Source organism: Marmota marmota, unplaced genomic scaffold, assembly GCF_001458135.2.
Source record: "Marmota marmota marmota unplaced genomic scaffold, marMar, whole genome shotgun sequence".
In the NCBI taxonomy this organism is placed as follows: domain Eukaryota; kingdom Metazoa; phylum Chordata; class Mammalia; order Rodentia; family Sciuridae; genus Marmota; species Marmota marmota.
Window position 1 is genome coordinate 21,666,908 of NW_026000196.1, and position 19,686 is coordinate 21,686,593.

Sequence of the window (19,686 nt, forward strand, 5' to 3'; positions counted from 1 at the left end):
TTATCTTTATTGGAGTTCTTACAAGCACTTTGTGAAATTTGGGTTAAGTTTTTACTACTAATTTTAGTATTTGTAAGTAAATACTTGTATTTGTAAGGGAAAGACCCTGTATTTGTAAGGAAAAAACACATTAGTTTATGTACACAGAAAAATCGGAATGTGTGTTAGCCAAAATACTAATAAATTTTTAGGTGGTAGAATTTTGGATGCTTTACCTTTGTATTTAGCTCTTTTTTCTTTTTCCTTTCCCTTTCTTTCTCTTCTCTTTTCTCCTCTTCCTCCCCCTCCCCTCTTCTCCTCTCTTTTCTCTTCAAGACAGTCTTACTGTGTTGCCCAGGTGGGCCTCAAACTCTTGGACTTAAAGTGATCTTCTTGCCTCAGCCTTGCAGGGAGCTTGAGACTACAGGTGCATGTCACAGAGTTCCATGTCTCCTGTTTTCTGTTTATTCTATAATAAATTTTTAATTATTTATTTTATTTTATTTTTGGTACTGGGGATTGAACTCAGAGGCAGTTGACCACGGAGCCACATCCCCAGCCTTATTGTATTTTATTTAGAGACAGGGTCTCACTGAGTTGCTTAGTGCCTCACCATTGCTGAGGCTGGCTTTGAACTCGCTATCCTCTTGTCTCTGCCTTCAGAGCTGCTGGGATTACAGGCGTATGCCAGTCATTTTCTTGTGATTTATGATCAAAGCACTGGTCTTTCTATGCTGAGTCCTTGTTAACTGCTTCAGGCCTTTTGTGTAAAGGTGAAATTAATTCCTCCCAGCTGCACTTGACTCTAATACAACTCCTGATGCCTGTTCCCGCATACCAGCTCTGTGACCTGTGTTTGTCCAGCCATGTAGAAAGGATGTGGGGTGGCAAGAAATTTGTCCTAATGTTTTTATTTTCCACTGTCATGGCTAGCCTGCTATGGGATGGATGAAGAAGAGAACCACTATGTCTCACAGCTCAGGGAAGTCTACAACAGTTGTGACACTACTGGGACAGGATTTCTGGACCGAGACGAGTTGACCCAACTGTGCTGTAAGCTTCACCTGGAAAAGCAGCTGCCTATACTCCTGCAGACTCTTCTTGGAAGCAACCACTTTGCCAGGGTGGGTATTAGATTCCATTTTCATGAAGAAGAGCACAGAGTTGTGTAGTTGGCTATTATAGGTATTAGGTAAATATCAGTTGAGGAAAGATACTTGTCAAAGGAAAGTTATTAGCAAATGGAATGATGTTTTTCTTCTTTGCCAATCCTACAATTTAGGAAATTCTTTAGGATTACTTTTTTTTTTTTTTTTTTAACTACGAGAGTAACTTTCAGAGGTTTTTCTTGGGAATAGAATGGAGAAAAGTTTGGGTAAGGGGTTACCAAACTTGGATCTTGTAGCAACTCAGCTGGTAAATCATTCAGATATAATTTCAAACTGGGTAGTTTGTCTTAGAAAATTAACCAACTTGAAATTTATTGAACTTAAATGATACCCATCTTCAAGGTGCCTGTAATTTCATCTAGGCCAGACAGAAAATGGAAACACTAGGAAATTCAAGGGCACCTAGAATGGTGACCTACATTCTAGATCACAACCTGCTCTCAGTATCAGAAACACTAAAAGGCACCCTGGACCTACCTCCCTTTCTACTTCTTAGGAGTATTAATGATTTAAAAAAACCAAAAACCCAGTACCAATTATCATACTGGTCATTTTTGATGAAAGAACATTTTCCCCACAGGATTCAATAAAACTATTTTAATTTTAAATGGAAAAAACTCGAGTCTGTAAATTTAGTCATTAATACATAATTCTAATTTTAAAAATAAATATTATAATGTTTGAATTAGCAAGGTTGTTTTTGAACCTTGCTAATGTTTATTTTAAAATCCTAGATCTTGCTAAAGAAACATTATTAAGCCAGAAAGGAAATTTGCCTAAATTTCTTGTGAGTACCATGAGGAATTTCCATGCCTGTTTTATATTATATCATCTTGGCGTGTTTAAAAAAAAAAATACCAGTGGGGGTGCTGGGATTGTGGCTCAGCAGTGGAGCACTCGCCTAGCATGCGCAAAGCGCTGGGTTCGATCCTCAGCACCACATAAAAATAAATAAATAAAGGTATTATGTCCGACTACAACTAAAAATATATATATTAAAAAAAGAGGGGGGCTGGGGCTCAGTTGTAGAGCGCTTGCCTAGCACGTGCAAGGCCCTAGGGTTTATCCTCAGCACTACATATAAATAAAGGTATTGTGTGCAACTACAACTAAAATAATAATAATAATTATAATAAATATTTTTTAAATGACCAGTGGGGAGGATCTTAACCTTGAATATTTTAAATTTGGGCAGAGAGAATTCTTCTTTTTAAAAAAATGATTCTTAACATAGTGTCACTGGGAGTAATTTTAAAGTCAAACCAGACTCTAGAGCACAGATGTAGCCCTTTCATTTCAATGAATGAGTCAGAGATCATATGGAGATGAGTGGGTTGTCTTGTTAGGGAAAACACCTGAATGCCAATGGGGTTCTTTCTGTTTTGAGAGCTGTGAAAGTGAAGGGCATGAGGAAATATACAAGTCCAAATGGTACCAGTCTAAAATGGCACCAAACTGGTCCATCATATCCTTCTACTGCCTGATGGAAGATAGTCAGCTGATAATTTTATCAAAGATGCAAAGGAAACCTGATTAGATTAAGCAAAACTTGCCATTTTATTATACATGAATATACACATCAAACATTTTTGAAGCGCCTCATAATGTGTTAATCAATACCAGCTGTTAGGAATGCAGAGCTGAGAGAAACACAATTTCTATCTTAATGGGAAATGTATATAGGCAAGGTTATTCAAGATTAGAACTTGTCTTTTCATTTTGGGATTGATTAAATAAATTCTGGTAGGTCCATATGATGAAATTTTATGCAGCCCTAAAAAGAAATGAGACTTCAGCCATTTCAGTGGTGGCAAGTTAGCAAACTCTGGCCAACCTTCCTCATAGGGCAGGAAAACCAAAAATCTCAAAGACAGTAAAGAGCAAAACAGACTTAGCAAGAAATTACTAGTCCAAAAAATCCGTGCTAAACCAAGTACCTAAAGAGGTGACCTCAACACACAAAACCCCATTTGCCCTCAGAGTATTTTCTGATCATAAGTAAGCCCCAAATTTAAGGGAGAATCCTAATGGGTAACACCTGTTGGACAAAGATGACTTGCATGTCAGTCAGCTTTTGTGCTTCTTTGTGGTTTGGTCTTGTGTCCCCCTCGGGAGTCTACATATCCTCAAGCTTTTCACTTAAAGCCTTAGTATTGCTGTGACATTTGGCAAAGGCAAACAAATGCTCACTCTTAAGCTCTGAAATTAGCCCTAAGTAATAGCTAAATACAATGACCAGCATATAATTGGGTTAGCAGGCACACAACAAACAAATCAGGTTGAGTAAGAACCAACAAAAACAAGAAACAATGGAAGCAGACCCACAAAATCTAAAACAATTATTGTTACCATATTAGGAGACTTTTAAAAAATAAATTTGAAAAGATCCATAGGACTTCTTAGAGGGATGGCTAAGAAGTGATATAACAAATCTAAACATGAAAACAAATTAGACTGAAAAGTCTAATCATCCAGAATGTAGCATGAAGATAGATAAAAACAAAAAGATGGTAAAGGGGTAGAGTGATAAGGTTCAGGATTCTTTGAATTGGAGACCCAGGAGGAAAGGAGAGAAGCATTATATGAGGAGATACTAGGAGATAATGTTCAGAACAGATGAAGCATACTGCTTGGGATTCCAAAAGCCCATGGTATTCCAAAGAGTATATATAAAAAGAAATCCTCACCTGACTATATTGTTGTGATACTGAAGGAAAACAAAGACAGACATGTTAAAAGTGGTCACAGGTGGGTACATAGGATCTCTTTATTTTTCTTATAACTGCATCTGAATCTATAATTATCTCAAAATGAAAAGTTTAACAATTTTTTTAAAGCAGCCAGAGAAAAGACATATCCTAAAAATGAACCATAATTAGATTGATAGCTGCCTTCTCCACTGCAATAGAGGGAAGAATACAATGGTCAGTACCTCCAATGTGCTGAAAGAAAATAACTGCTGACCTAAGGTCCATTCCTGGCAAAAGTGTCTTCTGAGAATAAAGGTGAAAAAAAAAAATCCCTCTAGATGTGAGAAACAGAATTCTGCTTAGCAGTGAAAGAACATAGAGTCAAACACATAGGATTTGTTGAGCACCTACAGCAGTCAGCTCATAATCCAGCTGGGCTGACAGAAAAATAATTGTATACACAGGGAAAGTAGCAGCTTGCCATCATGGTGTTACCGCTGAAGTATAACACCGAGGCAAGTGTAGAGTGGAAAGTGGAAGGTTTTATTAAAGGACAGCAGACAAGACTTCTCCCCCGGAGGAAGAAGGGGACCTGAAAGGTGGAATCCTTGGAAGGAGGAGGTCTTTCCTTTTTTATATCTAAGGTCTTCTTTTAGTCCTCCCACATTCCTGTCCTTTATTTCCCTCTATCCTGCAGTGATAGAATGCAGGTGGGACGGCCCAGAGGTGGGAGATAGGTGGACTGGAGGAGTAATCTGGGCAGGAAGGGCCTGGGGTGGCTTGATTAGCACCTCCCTGTTTGCTGGGAGCTACTTCTTTAACAGTTCCTTGGATGGATTCCAGGCCTTGGGGACATTAACATTTTAATTTCCCTAACTGCTGTTCTGGTTTCCTGGACTTCATTCGATAATGGTCTCCATTTTCTTTATCTTACTCAATATTAGACCCGATTTACCTAATTACACTAACTACCTATTGTTATGCTCGAATTCGGGACCCCCAAAAGACCACCAGAGATCAAGATCAATGTAAGCAGCAAAGAGGTGTTTATTGCGAGCTAGCTCGGTCCTCTGCGCGCACACACAGCAACTGGTGACACTGAGAGGCCCCGAGCCCAGGGTTTGCAGCAGTTTTATACATTCTTTGGAAGGCAGGGACCCCCACATACATCATAGCATCTCTTAGCAAATCATCACACACCTCTGGAAAATCAAATAACAACTCTAAAACATGATTAGCACATTCACTGGCAGGAACAAGTTGGGTAGGGGTGATTGGTTACTACAAGAGGGGGATTCATTTGAACTGATTGGTTTAAGCCAGGAGGGGTGTTCGTGCTGAACTACATGGTTTCCCAACACCATAAACTACTGGGAGGGTCATCTGGCATCCCAGGTATTTCCCTGTCTCATGCTGATTGGTGGCTGCTAGGGGGTTGCTATGAGTCCTCACCTAGCCTGACTGAGTCGGGACACCTGGCCAGCAGATCTCTCCTGTTATTTGTAGATAAACAACTTAGCAGGGTGGGAATGTGCCTAGGAGTGCTCTGTGGGTCTTTCCAAGGACAAAGGTGATGTCCCTTCCTTGGACAGGCTTTGCTCTGAGGTAGAGGCTGGTTTTTCACTATCTTTAAATCTGGCTTCAGTGGGAGCAACAGAGATATGCTCATTCAAGTTGTTTGCAAGATTTGGAAATCAGAATAACCTGCAGCTCTAACATCTGTGGTGCTGATACTGCCAGTTACTGATGAGTAACTGATGAGTTCTGCTTCCTCACATGTTGAAGTATAACACTAGAGAAGTACGCTGAGGCAAGCATATAAAGCAGGGTTTATTTTAAAAGGGTTTCCTGGTATCCCAAGAAGTGAGAGGTTTTGCCTTTTTTTTATTAAATAATTAATTAATTAATTTAGTAGTTGCAGTTGGACAGAATGCCTTTATTTTATTTGTTTATTTTTATGTTGGTGCTGAGGATCAAACCCAGTTCCTCATGCATGCAAGGCAAGCACTCTGCCACTGAGCCATAGCCACAGCCCTGGTTTTGCCCTTTTTAATATGACCTGAGCTTCCTTTGTTCTTCCCCTTCTCTTTCTCCTTCCTGCAAATGTGACTAGGTCCAGGAAATACTCTGTGGGATGGCCAAAAGGTGGGAAACAGGTGAGCTGAAGAGGCCTGAGAGGAGTGATCCGTGCAGGAAGGGGGAGTAATTAACAACTCCCTGTAGGGGATGAGAATCCCTGGGACAACAGGTTGGAGCAGGGTCAGGTTCTTGATAAGGGTGGAGGAAGGGCTCTGAAGGAACTAACATTTCAATCCCTCCAGTCTCTGGATCTGACCCTTGCCTGTCTGCCTAACTCTGGCTTCAGAGCTATTTTGACCTAATAGCTCTTCTGTTGATTTATTTCTGCCTGGGTTTCATTGAAGCATAGAGAAAAGAGCACATAGCAAAATGTTCAGCACAAGGAATATTCCAAACTAAGCACACCTGTGTGACCTGAACCTTTGCTAATCTTCTTTACTTCAGTAACACTTTTTACCTAAAAATCCATTTTCTTTTATATCAAAAAGATATAAAAGCCCCTGAATGCCTGCTCATGTGCCTTTTGGTCCCTCTGTCACCAGAGGTTAACCACCATCCTGGCACTAATATCATAGGTTTGTTTTGCTTATTTCTGAACTTTACATAAATGAAAATATACTCTACATACTCAATACATAACTCTTTGTCTCCTTTTATTCAATATTATGTTGCTGAGATAATTTCACAATGTAATATCTATCAGTGGTTTGGTCCCCCCCCCCAAGGTCATATATTTTGTTGTATGATACTATTATGGTTTATTGGTCCATTCTGTTTAAATGGGATCAGAATAATTTCCACTATTCTAGAAGAATAAATTATCATTATATGTTATAAATTGTTATTCTGCTAAGAAAAAAGATAGCATGTGAAATTAAAACATCTCAGACAAACTAAAAGTTTGGCATCAGTATATATAAGAAAAATGAAATTATAAATGTCATATTTTAAATAGATGGAAAATCATCCCAGATGCAAGGTCAGAAATGCAAGAAGAAATGAAAAACAGTGTAATTCTAAATGAACATCCACTAGGTAAAATTAAAATTAACATTTTTGAGGGTTGAAAATATAAAAAACTATAATTCATGGTAGCAAAGGTATCAAAGTCAGGAATGTAGTAAGTGGACTTTTTAAGCATTATACCTGCTTTGCATTATCATAGAACATGGCAAGATTATTGATTAATAGTCAATTTTGTGAAACAAAGAATACATTTTGCAAGTTTCAAGATAATTAGTAAAAGAACGGAAAAGACTATATAACTTCTACATTAATAAAGAGAAAATGGAGTCCTAAAATATAACTATTTAAATATAAATATAAAAATATAATCAATGATCCAAACAACAGAATGAAAAGTACAAGCAAGTAGGTCAATTTGAAGGTACAAAATAGTGATTAAAATCCAAATATATCAGTAATTACATTAAGTATACGTAGACTAAATATTTCAGTTAAAAGATAGTCTAGAAAAAAAAGAGCTATAATACTGCTCACAAGAGATAATCTGAAACAAGAACATAAATAATTGGAGTTAAAAGTTTGATGAAAAGATGTGTCATATAAACACTGACAAAAAGAAAGTTGGGGTAATTTTTTGATATAAAAGAAAATGGATTTTTAGGTAAAAAGTGTTACTGAAGTAAAGAAAATTAGCAAAGGTTCAGTTCACTAAAGGGATGTAATATACATTCTGTGACCCAGGATTCCTGTTCTTAGGTGTGTGCCGTGGAGAAATCACAAAGGTCATGTGAAGCATTGTTTAAATTAGGTTTGTTTTTAATAATTAAACACTGGGAACAGTGGAAAGGTATGTCAGTAGAACAATGGATTGATGGTGGCATGGTTATATAGGAGAATACTATGCAGCAGAGAAAATGAATGAAGTATACCTATGCACAGCAACTTAAATGAATATTGTAGAAGTAATGTTGAACCATAAAAGCAAGATAAAAACAAGAATTTTACAATTCCATTTAAATCAAATTCAAAAAAGAGCCCAAACCAAAACATGTTTTTTAAAACATGGATGGTCTGTTTCTTGATGGAAAGTGATATAATTAATATTTGTTTTATATGTATTAATATTTTATGGTCATCGGATTTCTTTTTTATACACTGTTTTCTTCCTAATTTTTAGAATCTTTCTCATTTTTAGAGATGGGTCTCTCTGTGTTGCTCAAGCTGGGCTTGAACTCCTGGGCTCCAGTGATCCTCCTCCCTCAGCCTCCTAAGTAGCTGGGACTATAGTACACACCACTGCATCTGGCTACTGTTTACTAGTTATGTTGATCTGCTTTTATAAAACTGTGTTTATTTGGTGGTGAGATTATGGTTCATTGTTGCCTTCTTATTATATTCTTCTATTGTAAATAATCTTAAGGACATATATGATAAGTACATATAGGAAAAAGTAAAATGAATGTTCTCAAACTATAAGGCAAATAATCAGTTGTTTCTGAGAAAAAAATGCAAAGGCTATCAAGTGGCTCTGTCTAAAGTAACATGGTCCTCTCTTAAATTCATACAGGTTAACTTTGAGGAATTTAAGGAAGGTTTTGTGGCTGTGCTGTCATCCACTGTTGGTGTCGGCCCCTTAGATGAAGAGAGTAGTTCTTTGGAATCAGGTAAGAGGGTTTCCTCCTGTCAGCTTTAGTTTCTTTTCATTACTCATGGCCTGAGTATAACCAAGCAGTTCTGTAAACTAAATTCTAACCCCACTTTCTGTCACTACCAAACTATGTAGACTTGGGCAAAACATTTGGACCTTTTCTCCTTTCATTTCCTCATCTGTAAAGTAGTGGCATTTAATGACATATGCTGTGCCTGCAGCGGATGGCTTCACCAGATGGAGTGTGTGATGGGTGTGGAGGAGGGAGCAGTGCAGTGCTGATGGAAGTGTGGCTTTCCAGGGCTCTCAGGGTGACAAACAGTCAGGCTGTCAACCTGCACAGGACACCATGGCATCTACTTTGTCACAGATTCTTAGCTTTCCATCACGGTGATCAAAATACCTGACAAAAACAACTTAGAAAATGAAAGACTTATTTTGACTCATTGGTTTCATTCCATGGTCAGCTGGCTCCATTGTTTTGGGCCTTAGATGAGGCAAAATATAAGATCCTGGGGGTTTGTGGCAGAGGAGAACTGCTCAGCTCATGGAAACCAAGAAGCAGAGAGAAAGAGAGAGAGCAAGGGTCAGCGGTCACCAAAGGTCACCACCTGCCTGTAGTTTTCACCTCCTTTCCAGGAGTCCATTGAGATCATAAATCCATCAAATGCCCAGAGACATGTGATCTGCAAGGTGAAAGGTGATGCACAGTACTCATTTGTTACCACTGCCCTACTGGATGTGCTGTGGGACCAGTTTAGAGAGTATGAAATGGTGGCCGGCAGTTCCTCTGTGCCCCACGGCATACTGGTCAGACAGGTGCATGGCTATGGAATTACAGTATTGGGCAGAAAAGAAACTGGCAGGGGACAAAGAGCTTGTGCCATGTGTATTCTGAGCTTTATGTATATTATTTAGATTCTGTTTCACCCTCATAGAAATCCTGTGGTGGTGTTATACCCACTATGCAGGTGACAAAACTGAGACCCTAGGTGGAAAGGGATTTGTCCATGATCTCACAGTTAGTAGTTGCTGAGGAGCCCCAATTTTCCAGCTTTAAACCCTTGTACATGGAACCCTGATTATTCCATTAGATGCTGTTTGGTCAGGCTCCCTTCTTACTCCTTGCTGGATGTAGAGACCTTGGGCACAGTGCAGGTTACAGGGAGACCTTCAGTCAAATCAGCCCCACTCAAACCATTTGCATGATCCTGTCAATGCCTTGTCTCACACCTTTCTCTCTAAGATGAGAAAAGGGCCACTTGCCTTTCCTGACTCACCGGAGTTTATAACACAATCAGAAATATCAAGGTGCCTTCAGAAAAGTGAGGCCCAGGGCTGGGGTTGTGGCTCAGTGGTAGAGCGCTTGCCCAGCATGTGTGAGGCACTGGGTTTGATTCGCAGCACTGCATATAAATAAGTAAAATAAAGATCCATTGACAACTAAAAAATATTTAAGAAAAGAAAAGAGAGACCCAGCCCTACTGCTGTCTACTCCCTTGTCTATACCAAACAACACAGGAAGACCTCTCTGCCATGTGGTGCTCTTAAGCTTAAAACTCTCCTTCTGTGCCACATGTTCTTACTTCTTACAAAGAAACAAACTCATTGAGGATCTGTGCTTTTTCTCATCAAGTCCAGTTTTCTTTTGGATTAGAATTTCAAAGCGTTCTTTAACAGAATGGTCCTATGCCCACCTGAGATACTGTTCCTCCTGCCAGTGGGTAGACTTCATCTCCTTGTCCTCCTCCATACACCCTTCTCTGCTAGCTAAAAGGCTGAATTGGTATATTTAGGCTGCACATTTTCTTTTTGTGCAAAAGATAGCCCTGAGAAAGACTCGAATCTCTGCTGACTCCTCTGCAAAGACTCTTGTCTTCCTCCCAGCACATGTTCCATCTACTTATTTTACCACCTGTATTCTGAAAGAAAAATTTCTAACTCCTAAACTCCCTTGATATTTGAGCTATCTTTTAATTTTTAAGCTTATATCATTTTTATAATGAATACAGTGCTTTCAATAAAGAATGACCATTATTATGTTTCTGACTCATTTACAGAATTTTTTTTTATTAGTTACACATGACAGTACAATGATCTTGACATATCATATATTTGACTCAAATATATCAGGTGATATCCAAAAAATCAAAAAAAATGTTTATTACAAAAAAATCATATATATAGCAATGGTTCCAAAGAAGTAATTTTTTTGTCAGGAATAAACATTTGGACAGGAATCAAAGTTTTGGTACTATTTTTATGTACTTTTACTTATAGTGAATAATCTTTACACCATTTCTTCATTTTACTTTTTGGGATTAATCACAATTTATATATCTTCTAAAAGGGCACTAAAGGCAGAAAAATATTAATAGCTTATGTTTAAATTACCTACATTATTTGATCTTTCACTTTTTGAACAAAAGAAAAATCTACATAAAACCATCTCAATAAATATCTGTATCTCTGGTTAAAAAAAAAAAAGGCTGAACTGGTGCTGTGCACTTGTGGTATGGAGAGTCAAGGTCAGTCCTGCCTGTGCTCTCCAGGGTTGAGCTTGGTTCAGTATTCCCCCACCCAACCCTTCTCATTGTGCTCACTGGCCTGCCCATCCCCCATGTGCATCCCATGTCCCCGGTGCCTTCAATCCCCTTCTTGCCCCCTCTGTTTCCTGCTGCTGCAGGGCTCTGGTCTCAGGCCCTGCTTGCCTCCTCAGCTCTAGTCAAGATGTCATCCTTTTCCTGATTTTCAGTCTCTTAGCTGCTCCTTCTTGTCACCCTCACTGTGATCAGAAAAATGTGCTTTGGATACTTTAGTGGCATCTAGAGTTTCACGAGGTGAGTATATATCTTGCATTTTGAAGATCACCCCTGCTTCCTGGTCATCTTTCTCCTTTTATTAAAGAAAAGCCAATATTGAACGTACAAATACATGCATTTTGCTTTTTTGGACTTTGTTACACTTTCTTCTGCTCTGTGTGTATTTCCTGCACATAGTGTGCAGGATTTTGGCGGAGTGTGTGCTCTCTATTCTGGGCTGCTGCAGGGTGTGTTGGGTCATGTGCCTCAGGTGCCCTGAGGGTGGTACAACAGGAGACTGGCCCAAAGTACACCGGAAAGATGCCAGTCCCAGGTGACTTATGGTGCTCCTCACCCCAGAGGGAGAGACCCTGTGATTCTGTGGGGACTGGAGAGCTGTTCCTGGCATTGTTGCCATTGCCCACTCCTCTGCCATTTTGTTTCTGTGCTGACAAGCCTCGTGGACTGTCGTCTGTAATGGAGAACCTGATGGAGGGTGGTTTCTCCATGGGCTTCTCTGATGAGAACGTTGAGGAGGATTATGAAAGAGCATGTGTTGTGCTGGGCAGCTTATTGCTCTAAGTAGCATGAAGGGAGGGTGGGCCTGAGCGTAGACAGAGGAGCAGGAACAGATGAGGGTGGATCGCACCATCCCCAGGTGTGCAGGTGTATAGTTGAGGCCCAGGATGTGGCTACTGGCTGTGGTAGCCAGGGTCTTCTCTGTGGCAGGAGTGGTATTCCAGGAGGGTTGTGAGCACTCCTGAGTTTCCTCACCTTGGATGTGCCAGGGATTTCCACTTTCAATACCACCTCAGGGTGCCTCCTAAGCAGATAGGGAAGAAGAGGATCCCTGCCTCTCATCACCAGCTGCAGCTTGTGTGCAGCAGAGGCCAGAATCAAAAGCAAGAGCCTTTATTGGTTGCTCATTCACCCTTTGGGCAGCTCTTTATCAAGAGCCCTTCTCCATAGTTGTATTCAACCTGTGAACTTTGGTGAATTTTCTCACACATTCTCATTTTCTCTCTACTGACTTGGAAGCTTTTTCTGATCTTCAACATGTCCCATGAGCTGTGTTCCCTCTGGGGAGTTTGCCAGGCCAGGCTTGTTGCTGACTGTTGCTTCAAATTGTCATTACTCATGCCTATGATGATTTTTGAAGTATCCCACTAGTCACGCATGTGGTTCCAGCTGCTATCACTTCAGCATGTCCTAAGTAGATCTCTGCATCTTCCTCACTAAACCTTGTCTGTGGTTTTCATTTTCTGTCTCTGTCCCTGTTCCTCTGGTTGGCCCAAGACAGGTCTGCCATGAAGTGTTCCTCAGTTTTCTGGACAGACCTTGCCTCATTGGACCCATCACTTTATCTCCAGATATCCCCATTCTGGTTGTTTCTTCCCTCTCTGTACCCAGCCTTTACCTGCTGTCCTCCCAACTCTCTTTCCTGCCCCACCCATGTACACTTTTTTTAGGATTGTACAGATGTATAGAACAGAGGTAGGAAGAAGGACGTGTAAGGTTTAGGGGATTCTCGCAAATCCTGGAACCAAATTCATGCTGCGTCTGCTCCAGACATTCAGACCTGCTGCAGGGTTGCAGAGAATCTCCTGGCTGTGTCTGGCCCACACCAACCCATGCCTTTCCAGCCCCATTGGGTGAATAGCTAAGAGAAGCAGTCATCAGATCTCCAGAGCAGTGTGTTCTTGAATGATTGGGAGGTTTTTTCTTTTTTTCCCCCTTTGCATAAAAAAATAGATTTTGTACTTCTTTTTTATTCTATAAACAAAAGCAAAATATGCTTGAAAAAAATGTAAATAGTACATGGAGTTTAGTGGAAAGTTCCCTCTCCCTGTTCTGGCTTTCTAAGTCTCCCACCCTCTGGTTTTAGGAGAGCCACTGTTAACCATTCATGCATTTTTCCAGATGTTTTCCTGTGTATAATGGCTCATCTTGATGCATATTCTTGTGTCAAATCTATAAATTTTTTGGAGGGTGTCCTATCACATGAGTGGGCCCAAAACCCACTTCATAGGCTCATCCCTCATATCTCCCATTTTCTTTTCAGCTGCCTCTTGTGCTGTCCCACCAAAATATGTGAGTGGCTCTAAGTGGTATGGCCGTCGGAGCCGGCCTGAGCGATGGGACTCTGCCGCTGAAGCCAAATACGTACCAGAGCAGCAAGCCAAGGCCAGCCTGAAGAGCCAGCTCCGACGTTCTGCATCTCTGGAAAGTGTGGAGGTGGGTCAGTCCTCCCTTCCCGCCTCAGGTTGCCCAGTGTTGGGAAACCAGTGTTTCACTTCATCAGTCCCATATGATAACCAGAGGATATGTGGAGGGCAGCCACGTTCCTGGGCATCTTAAGTTGCCTGAAGCTAAGGTTCACGTTGAGAGTAACATTTCCTTCTAATTGTCTTGGGTCTGATTATCTTTGGGGTAATCTTGGCCACAGAGCACTCTTTTTCAGTTGATACTTTGTTCCCTCCCCTCCTTCCATCACCACCTTCCCTATCACTGCAAGAAGGTGATTTTTATGAAAATGTGCAGAGGGATAGAAATGGGAAAATGCCTTTGACGCAGCCTCAAAATTTGGAATATGGATGCACCAAAACAATGGTCTTACCAGTCTCAAACACTTAGAATATAACAAGATCCCTCTTGGGGTCTTAGGAGTTGATTCTTCTACCTGCCCTGAGCCTTTTGCCCCAAGTGTCTGGAATTGGTGAAGGAAACCAGCTCTCCTTGGAGGCAGGTTCACAGTTTTTCAGTTAATCATTGATTCATTAGACCCACATTTTAAGGATTCCAGAAAGTCCTAGCTCTTGTTCTCTGTGAACCAACTTCTGACAGATGGGGCCAGATTTGGGAACTTATCTTTAATAAGAGTTCTGGGGCCCAGACTGATTAGTTTATATTGTGAACATTTGTTGACGCAAAGGAAAAAAAAAAAACATACTTAAACATTACAACTCTTCTCTCAGGGGCCTGCTATATCTGTGTAACACTATAACACTAACAGATCCAGGACATTCCTTTTGTATTTATTTTGAAAAATTTGTGTCTCAGGCACAGAGGGTTGAGTTAATCTACTCCTGGGCTTAAAGTGCGTCATCTTTGTTTGTGCTGTTCTGCTTCTTAAGTTATCTTTGACCCCCAAAATGTGAATGCAGGGAAACCTGACTTGTTTGTTGAATTGAACTTATTAGAAAAATGAGGTTAACTGTTTATCACCAATTGGATTCTGACCCTTGAGAGTTAATGACAGCTTTGAAGGTCATTCCAGGTGTTCATTTGGAATCTGTTAGGGGGCTGCGCAGTACTTGTTTGAAGCAAACTCTGTGATCTGCTGACTTGGTCACTGAAACATGAGGTTTTTACTTATATCATGCACTTTTCAATGGCCCTGCCTGCTCTGCTGTCTTAGGCCCAAGCTTGTGAAGGCCACTGAAGTGTCAAGTGCTTGCTATGCATTGTGCTGTCCCCAGAGACCTTGGAGGGATGCAAGGTCTATTTGATGAACGGATGTGGATGAAAAAGGACAGTGCAGAAGGTGATGATGTCACAAGCTATTTTGGAGATTATGTCTCATAACTGAAACATTGACTAGTTCCTGTTGAGTGCTGGTGTCTGAAGTCAACAGCATCACGTTGTACTGTTTTAGGGAGAATATTTCTCTTCTGTTACAGTGTGAGGGCTTCACTGTGTTTTCAGTGTAACCTGCTGGTGATTGGTTGTGTTGAGGAGCCCTCAGTGTGCAGAATGAGGAATGCGACCATCTTCATGTCCAAGCCCTTCACGTCTGAGAGGGCATTGATCCAGAGGCATGCTGCATACTGTTCTGTGGGGACCACACCCTGCAAGTCCTCAGCCTAGGGGTGCTTGCTTGACATGCAGCCTCCATTGTCCTTCTCCCACCCAAAGCATCCTGTTCTCTTTGTTCTGATGCTCCACCCACTGTGTTATCCACTGGAGGACTCACATCTTTTTCCTTACATTTTTCCAGAGTCTCAAGTCAGATGAAGAAGCCGAGAGTGCTAAAGAGACTCAAAATGAATTATTTGAAGCACAAGGTAATGTCATAGCATCCTATTTGGTGTTCTCTGCCTTTGACCAGGGCTTTGAAAAGACCTGCCTTTGACCAGGGCTTTGACCAGAGCTGGATCCATGGACAAGGCACAGCCACAAGAAGAACTTCTTGGGAAATGCATGCTCTGGGTGGTGTTCCTGGTAGACCCCTTCTCTAAGAGCTTTCAGAATGTTGGTATCAAAGCCATGAGGTGGTCACTTGGTCCTCAGCTTTCCCTGATGTCAGATCTTGATGCAGAAGCCACTGAACAAGGGAGCAATGTGATTCTACCATGCTTCATGGTTTGTGAGTACTGGTATGATCTCAACTGGCAGGTTTGGGTCATGCCCAGGACTGGCCCTGCTCATTCTTCCTAGCATGCTAAGCCTGGACAAAGCTGCTCTTTGATGTGAAGGAGCTGTCTTAGCACCCACCAAGTTACTATCCTTTCCCTAGATACAGTGTAAGACATGGTCCTGTTCCTTAAGAGCTTTATATAGCAACAGAGGCCAATAGTTGGAGTACAAGAGCAAATCATAGTCTATTAGCACAACACTGCAGAGCTGGAAAATGGAAGGCTCTGCTGTTTGTGTTGCTGTGGCACTGTCTTGAGACCCAGAGCTGGGAAAGGAAGCTGGGTGCACAGGAGTGAGTGGGACCTGAAATCTAGCCTCACCTTTCTAGAGTGGCACATGTGAAACATGCTCCTGTGGATACAGAAGCATTTTGGAAGTTCATGCAAAAAACTCTTCATAGTTGTCTTTGAGAAGATAAATGGAAGCTCTTGGGACAGGGACTTCTTTTTTACTTTATCTTGTAATGATATAAGAATATCATTCTTTTTTTAAGAGAGAGAGAGAATTTTTTTAAATTTATTTTTTAGTTTTCGGTGGACACATCTTTATTTTTATGTGGTGCTGAAAATTGAACCCAGCGCCCTGTGCATGCCAGGCGAGCACGTTACTGCTTGAGCGACATCCTCAGCCCATAAGAATATCATTCTAATGATATAAGAATTCTAGAGTGTTAACTGGGGAGTCAAGACCAATCACCATGACAAACACTGTAAAACATAGATAACAGTAGAGTATGTGATGCTGCAGAAGTGAAAAAATGATGATGTAGGTGTGGGAGGAGCATGCACCCATGTCAAACCTGAGGAACTGCCCCAGGAGGGCAAATCTCCAGGCACCTCTTCTCTAGCACAGCCCAAGCAAGGCCCAAAGGTGAGGGACTGAGTGAGCTTGAGAACAAAAGCAAGCTTTATGCCAGGCCTTCAGGTTGTAGAGATCAAACTTCTTGTGACACTGTTGTAGAGCTTTTCTGAGAAATGAACTGACTAGAGTACCCAGGAAAAGTTTGGAGAAGGTGAAAAGGTAGAAGGGGCTCCATAATATGTCCAGGGCCTCTCCTGAGACATGCAAAAGCTGGATCTGAAATTGTGTGAAGGATCACTCACAGGTCTGGGTTTGGGGCCTTGGGTGAAAATTGCCTCAGAGTGGCTGGGTTTCATCATAGCATATGTCTCAGGGCCTCCAGTGCACATGATCCCACAAGGAAGGCTGGGGTTGCCTCATAGCACATTGGCCAAAAGTCATGTAAGCATCCCTTCTGCCATCTTGGTTGGAACTGTCACAAGACTCCCTAGATTGGAGGAGAGGGGCCACATATTCCATGTTCTAATGGCAGGAGTGTCAAAGAATTCTGAAGCCATGCTTTTAAACTGCTATTGGGGAAATTTGAAAGGAAGAAGACGGGTATTTCAGAAGAGGGAAGGAGTTAGAATGGGAGGATGTTATGTGCATCAATAAACAGGAAAACTGGATGTTTCGAGAAACATGTAGGGAACAAACTGAGGTCCTTAAAGTCAGACACCTGTGCAGCATGAGGGAAAGCAGGAAACTCTCGATGTCTTTGAAGAGGACAGTGGTGGGAGGAACTAATGCTTTGGGGTACAGGGCCATAATGATAGGGAGGAAGAGTCTGGAGCTGGCTGACCATAATGGAGCTGTCTTCAGACTATGGGAGGTCTCTTGCTCCCCGAGTTGATTAAGGAACTGAGAGGTGCCTGTTGGGCAAGTGGATAGGGCTGGTAGAGGTGAGAAGCTACCCCAGGAAGCTATTGGCCACTGGCTGTGCTTTATCCCATCTGTGGGTTCTGGGCAGAATCTATGGCTGTCAGTGTCCTGCCCCCCAAAACCCTCACCCTTGGGCAGGGTACCCTGTGATTTCCGTCACACTGGGCTGCAGGTCCTTTCCCGTGTTTTCCTCAACAGCATCAATTCCCTACATTATTCATAAGCATATAGGCCTACCATTTCTTGGGGGGACAATGGCTTTCATACTACTAGTTGCATTAGGAAAGTAATTAATGTCAACATGGCTCATCTACCTGACAGATCCAGACCACTGAAACAGAACTTGCATTGCTTCAAGTCTGCTTTCAGTGGAAGTGACCCTTCCTCCTGCAATGGGCTGGGCAATGTGAATGGCTTGTAAAGGGGCATATCTGTCTCAGGATAGCTCACCATAGATACATCCTCAAGGATGCCCCAATGTCTGTCCTCCTCCACAAGTTTTAAACACATCAGGAAGCCAATCAGCTGAAGAGGAAAGGTTACACATGGCAGAGTCTTCTCATTGCTGAGCCTGAGGAGCAAGTATGTTGGGCTTCACTATATTCTTCTTTTTGGGTGGGTTTGAGGAGTTTCAAAATTAAATTGTTAAAAAGCTGGTCTTGGGCTGAGGGCATAGCTCAGTGGTATAGTACTTGCCTAGCATGTGTGAATCCTTGGGTTCAATCCCCAGCACTTCAAAAAGAGAAAGAAATATTGATTTATGGAAGTAAAAATAAAAAAGAAAAAGACTTAGAAAAGCTGGCCTTTTGTTATAAATAGAGCCGTCTTTTAAGTACTTGAAGTGGTCAGACTTTAGTAAGTTACCTTCCACAAAGCCTTCCTCAGGTAGAGCAGATTTTTCCCTCAACATTCTGTTAGGAAAATTCTTAAACACATAATGGAAAGAACGGGTACTATGAACCCATGATGTACCTACCACCTAGGCTCTACCTGGAAACATCTGTTTTTCAACTCCCGTGTGTGCACCTGTCCTTCCACTGGTCCATCTGATTTCTGAATAAATTGCCAGCATTGATGTGCTTCCCCTAGATGCTTCAACTTGGAACACAGGCTTTAATTATTGTTGGCATTTTTCCTCCAGCTTTACTTGATTGACAGATACAAATATATTTAAACTGCATATATTTAAACTATACAACATGATGATTTGACATATGTAATATACTATGAAATGATTATGTAGCAAACCCTTGCCTCACATAGTTACTTTTATATGTATTTCCTGAGAGCACTTCAGATCTCTTTTCACATATTTTGGTGGTCAATACGTGATTATTAACTGTGGTTACTATATTGTACATTAGGTTTCCAGTACTTAATCATCTTATAACTGAAGCTTTGTATTCTTTAGTCAACATCTTTTTTTCCCCCAGACAGCCCAGCCCAGCCCCTGGTAACCTCCATTATACTCTCTATTACCAAGAGTTTCATGTATTCCACTTATATGTGGAACCATGCAGTTTTTGTCCTTCTGTGCCTGGCTTATTTCACTTAGCATAATGTCCTCCAGATCTATCCGTGATGTCACAAATGGTAAGATTTCCTTGTCCTCTTCCTTCCTGTCCCTACCTTCCCCCTCCCCACCCCTCTCTTTTTGGTACCGAGGATTGAACTCAGGGGCACTTAACCACAGAGCCACATCCCCAGTATTTTATTGAGAGACAGGGTCTCACTGAGTTGTTTAGCACCTCACTGTTGCTGAGGCTGACTTTGAACTTGCGATCCTCCTGTCTCAGTCTCCCGATCTGCTGGGATTACAGGTGTGCGCCACTGCACCCAGCTCCCACCTTCTTTTTAAGGCTGAATATTTTATTCTGTATTTATCAGGGTTTAACTGTGAATCTCCTTTGCTTCAGGCCAGCTGCAAACCTGGAGTTCTGAGGTCTTTGGGAGCTCCCAAAAGCCCTGCAGTCCCTCCTTGGACTCACCCGAGAGGCAGGTACGGGGCATCTGGGAAGAGTTGGGGGTTGGCAGCAGTGGCCACCTGAATGAGCAGGAATTGGCTGTGGTCTGCCAGAGCATCGGACTCCATGGACTTGAGAAAGAGGTGAGACCCTAGCAACTTTGTTGTGGTCATAGTTTAGTGTTGGGTCTGGAAAATCCCTTCACCCTTCAGACACTGGAACAGTTCTAACAATTTCTGATCTAAAGTCATT

The 19,686-nt window shown here is 41.5% G+C and overlaps 1 protein-coding gene across 7 annotated transcripts in view; it reads left to right on the top strand.

The window, feature by feature from the left end:
* The window catches only part of Ninl (ninein like), a 152,302-nt gene that overhangs the window by 82,660 nt on the left and 49,956 nt on the right, over positions 1-19,686 (top strand). For 6 of the 7 annotated variants that reach the window (XM_048790406.1, XM_015493160.2, XM_048790407.1 and 3 more), the window contains 5 exons: positions 913-1,103; positions 8,451-8,547; positions 13,395-13,567; positions 15,330-15,396; positions 19,387-19,577. In XM_048790406.1, coding sequence (XP_048646363.1) covers positions 924-1,103; positions 8,451-8,547; positions 13,395-13,567; positions 15,330-15,396; positions 19,387-19,577 — 708 coding nt within the window. In that variant the 5' untranslated portion in view covers positions 913-923. The remainder of the gene's footprint in view (positions 1-912; positions 1,104-8,450; positions 8,548-13,394; positions 13,568-15,329; positions 15,397-19,386; positions 19,578-19,686) is intronic. The other variant, XM_048790408.1, reaches the window with a different exon arrangement.